At 38.8% G+C, this 4665-nt stretch overlaps 1 protein-coding gene across 1 annotated transcript in view; it reads left to right on the top strand.

The window, feature by feature from the left end:
* The window catches only part of DNAH5 (dynein axonemal heavy chain 5), a 555556-nt gene that overhangs the window by 517127 nt on the left and 33764 nt on the right, over positions 1-4665 (top strand). Inside the window, exon 71 of the mRNA XM_019521239.1 lies at positions 3305-3550. Coding sequence (XP_019376784.1) covers positions 3305-3550 — 246 coding nt within the window. The remainder of the gene's footprint in view (positions 1-3304; positions 3551-4665) is intronic.

Here is a 4665-nt window from a genome sequence, read left to right as displayed (position 1 = left end):
TTTGTATCCCTGAACCCCTGAATAAAGTACTTAAAAGTCCTATAGGGGCCTCAGTCCCCACTTTCCTGCCCTTCTCCCTCTCTGACTTACCTGCGGAAGCTGCTCTCCAGGCTACCTGGTGACCCATGTGCATATTACATGCACATGACACCCACTGCCTGACTGCCCTCCTCCTGCTCCCCTCAGCCCCATGAAGGCTGGAACTCTACCAGCCTGCAGAGAGCTCTTTGAAAAAGTGCCAAATCCATGTATTTCTCTGTTAAAATGAAAAACCTGTGTTTTTCTCCAGTAAAAGGGGAAATTGCATTTTTCCCTGTTTTCTGTGGGAAATGGAAAACCCAGATCCCTGGTCATAAGGATGCCTGACAACTGGCTTCCAAAACAGGCCCTATATTCCCAATTTGCTGAGGCAGTGTCCCAATCCTCATGCCTCATAGTTTACCAATAACCAAATTTGTTTGTAGTGCTTTAGCCCACTACTGTCACAATCCCATTATTATTACATGCTCATCTTATTCAGAAATGTTTTTCATCCATACTGATTATGTCCTATCTTTGCCACCATTTTAAATTCCATTTTTTTAATATCTCCAACATATATTACCCACAACCTTGACATCGTTTCTTGGTTTATTGGAGAGCATATGTCTTTCAATACTTGTGTTGCATTCATAATGATTATTCTATAATGTTTCTATTAACTTATTCCATCTATTTCAACCTCCTATATTCTGTGTTCTGAATTTCATTTTATACTCTGTTCCATTATCCATTACATTTATATTAACCCTATAGTATTTGGTTTCAGGTCTTAAACAAGTAGTTTTAGTTCTTTCATTTTGTTGTTTCAGATCCTTCTATTAGTAAAGCATCTATAAGACCTTGCCTACTCTGGCTACAAAATTGGATAAGGTCCTTTGATGGTATTGCCTGCCTTGTCATTGGGTACATTCTTTTTCCCTGCCTTCTGGGGGTCCTTTTCTTTCCCATCACTATATTCTTTGTTCAGCTGATTTTCATTATCTTCTATCTTAAAAACAGATGTGGGAATTTAGCATGCTTTCCCAGTATTTTCTTCAGTCTTTTAGAAAGTCAATGAAATAGCTTTCCTTAATTAAGCAGTACCATCCTATGCTCTCAGCAATGTAGGAGTCCTGTAGGACTTATATTAACTTTTTGCCTGCACTGGCTCAACTGACTGTTGCCAAGAATGAAGCTCCAGATTGGGGCCTGGGAGAGAAGTGTAGAAAAGGTGGGTGCTACCAGGGGATCTTCACTGCTATAATTCTCAGCCCAGAACATGGGAAGTGAAAGCATGCGGTTGATGATTAGTTATTAGTGGCTGCCTCTTATGAGTGGCATACAGGGGATGCCATAGTTGGCTAAGTGACTGTAATTTAAGAATGATGACATAATCTTTCTTGAGCAGTGGCAAATGAGCCTTTTCAGAGTTCTCTAATGCTGTGGCTAGGCAGCTACTAGAATTCACTTTAACAAGTTTAAAGCAGGCTTGGTAACTAGCAATGTGTTTAACTTAATTGGTTTGTGGGCACATTTGACATGTAAGGATAACAGCCATAAAGGGTTAGGGAGAAAAAAGACTATGCAATGCACATTGTATATGCTTTTTATAGTTAAAAAAGAATCACAAATTTTCCCCTTTAGCCTCAGACACTTACTTCCTAGATGTATTCTTTTATAGTTAAGGTAGAAGTAGGTTTGGAAGAGAGGGTTGTAACCTCATAGATCTGTTCAAGAAGAACACTGCATGAATGAGGGAGAATATGGAGGAAAGCACAGAAGTGTTTGTGTGGTTGGTGGGAAGTTTGTCACTAAAAGTGTGGCATGGGGTAGAGTTGTAAAAAGTGGCGAGTCCTAAATGGTTTTTTAAAAGTGGATTTAGGGGACAAATAGGATGAGGTTACCTCGATTTTTAGAGCAAGGTGGAGGGTCAAGTCAAAGCCGACTGCTATCCTTACTGATTCATGGGATATGACAGAACTGGCAAGAGAACAAATTTATGTGTGGGGCACCTGGAGTGTGTTCAGTTTGGGCTGTCAAGCCCTAATAGATTCAAGATATCCAGAAGGCTATATCAGACATCATGGAATAGAGGGAATCTATGAATCTGCAGAGAAGAACAAAAACAAGGAGAGAGGAGGACTGTGTTGTGAGGGAAGGTCAGATGGGCAATGTTGAAAAATTAATTAGTCTGAAAGGCAACCTAGAAAGTTGATTTCTCCCACCAGGAGGGAAATAAAACATATGAATGATTTTTGATATCCTTTTGAATGAATAGTTATTGTTTTGACACTGTTTTGACTCATTTTGAGCTCAAAGCAGTGAAATCAAAATGAAATGAAGGGCTTTGAAATGGCCTCAAAATGAAATGAGGGCAGTCAAAATGTGTTGAAACCTTCAAAATGTTTCAAGTTTAAAAGCAGCCCAGCACTACGATTGGGCTGGGCTGAGCCCAATCCTAGTGCTGGGGAGGTGAACTCAGCTGGGCTGAGTCCCTTCCTCTGCCCAATCGAAACATCAAAATGGCATTGAAACAGTGAAACTGACAAATCAGAATGGAACAGTGTTTTCAAATTGAAACAAAACTCAAAACAAAACACTATTCCATTGAAACGGCTGTCAAAGCAGAATGCTGCTGTTTCCCACAACCCTACTATATAATTCCTTAAAGTGACAACTGGGTATTGCTACTATAGATAAAGTGTAATGAGGCAAATCTGTGTAAGAAATCAGATACGTGAAGCTAAACAGGAATCTTTTACTGACTGTCAGAGAGAAAAAAAGCAAGGTGTGTGTGAAGCCCCCAGTGAAATCCCTTCCCAAGCTAAAAAAGGTTATCATTGAAAATTACCTTGGGTAATTTTAAATTTGTTCCTACTTAATCTTTCTTCTTGCCATTGTTGATGAATAATCTTGAATACTAAGGCCTCTGAGAAGTAGCTCATTCCTTCTAACTTTATACATCTGTGGAAGCTATCTTGGCTTCATTAACTCAGTTACTATAGGAGGTTTAGAACAGGTTTCCCCAGGCTCATTTGAAAAATCTTGGATATATTTTGGATGATGAAATGTTCATTTATAATATGTCATAATGTTAGAAATAGTTGTGTTGTTCATCCCACTTTAGTCTGCAACCCCAACATATATTTGTTTTTATTTGATTAAATGTATATCATTACACTGAGTTTGCTTCACAAGTTATGTATGCATTCATAGTCATTGCTTGTAGAGCACAACATGCAATGTTAATATCGCAGATTGAATTTTGCTATTTTTAATACAGGCCAGAAAGTATATAATAGATGCTATGGGTGAGAAATATGCAGAAGGTGTCATTCTGGACTTGGAGAAGACTTGGGAAGAATCTGATCCACGAACACCTCTCATCTGCTTTCTTTCTATGGGATCTGATCCTACTGACTCAATCATTGCTTTGGGGAAAAGATTGAAGACAGAGACACATTGCGTTTCAATGGGCCAAGGGCAAGAAGTCCATGCACGCAAACTGCTTCAGCAGATGATGGCACACGTGAGGCAATATTTGAATTGTTTGTGGTCTTCAGTACAGAGTTGAATAAAAGATCAAAATATGTTAGAACCTTGGTTAGGAATAAGGCTTACTTTCAGGTAATTGATGCATAGAGGGAACTGTCTTTTACACAAAATTCAAAACAATGCTCTGTATCCTCACAAAGATTGATTTAAGGGCAAAAAAGCTATAAAAATACCCAAACCAAAGTCCTTCAGTAAATGATTATTGCTTCAAAAATAGTTCCACTAAGAATTTATTACATTAATATGATGACTAGATTATCTGACTACAGTTAATACAGATTATTAGTAGAAAGACATTCCATACGAATGATTACTAATTAATTTGCCCACTTGCTACAAACCTAGATACAATTCGTTAAATGGAGGATAAGTTCCACATTTAATTTTATTGAGAGCCTTTTGTGTCGTGCTGCTGTTGATAAATTGCAATAATACAAAATCCTACAATCTAAATGCATAATCAGGAAATTCTTTAATCCACTTGGGAGGAAGGAGAACAGGGTGTTAAGCAAGACATTGAAGTTTACATGTGGAATAGGACTAATGCATTTCATAGGGGAAAATTACTGAACTAATTCTGTGATAAAATGAAGTTGCCATTTTGTTGTGAAGTGATTATTGCTAGGGCTGTGCAAGGCTTTGGACAGAGCTTCAGATTCAAAGAAGCTTTGGACGCTTTGGCATCCAAAGCAGCATGTCTGGATCAAAGTGCTTGCTTTGTTAGGCTTTCTGAAGTGGTTCAGAGCTTTCAAAGTGCTTCAGAAAAGCTTTGGAGCTGCTTTGGATATCCGGCCATAGGATATAATGGGGAAACAATAAAATATCTATACCTTTTGTTGTTTTTTGTCTGATTTGGATGAAATATGCTGGGACTGTAGCCTCTGCTGAGAGTATAAAGCCTGCCAAGTTTCAAGAAGATTGTTTCAGGAGCTCAGGGGAATCTGCACCTCATTCTTGAAAGCAAAACTCATGTCACTTCTATATGTTGCACCACAGGGGGGTCAAAACTGCCGGGATGGTGGCTTCTTGTGAAGCCACAAATCCTGCCAAGTTTCAAGAAGATCAGTGCAGGGGTTTAGGGGGAACTGC

The sequence above is a fragment of the Gavialis gangeticus genome, unplaced genomic scaffold (genome assembly GCF_001723915.1).
Source record: "Gavialis gangeticus isolate Ggan-Ray unplaced genomic scaffold, GavGan_comp1, whole genome shotgun sequence".
NCBI classification, from domain to species: Eukaryota; Metazoa; Chordata; order Crocodylia; family Gavialidae; genus Gavialis; species Gavialis gangeticus.
The sequence above is the reverse complement of the archived record's forward strand: the minus strand, read 5'-3'. Positions and strand labels throughout refer to the sequence as shown.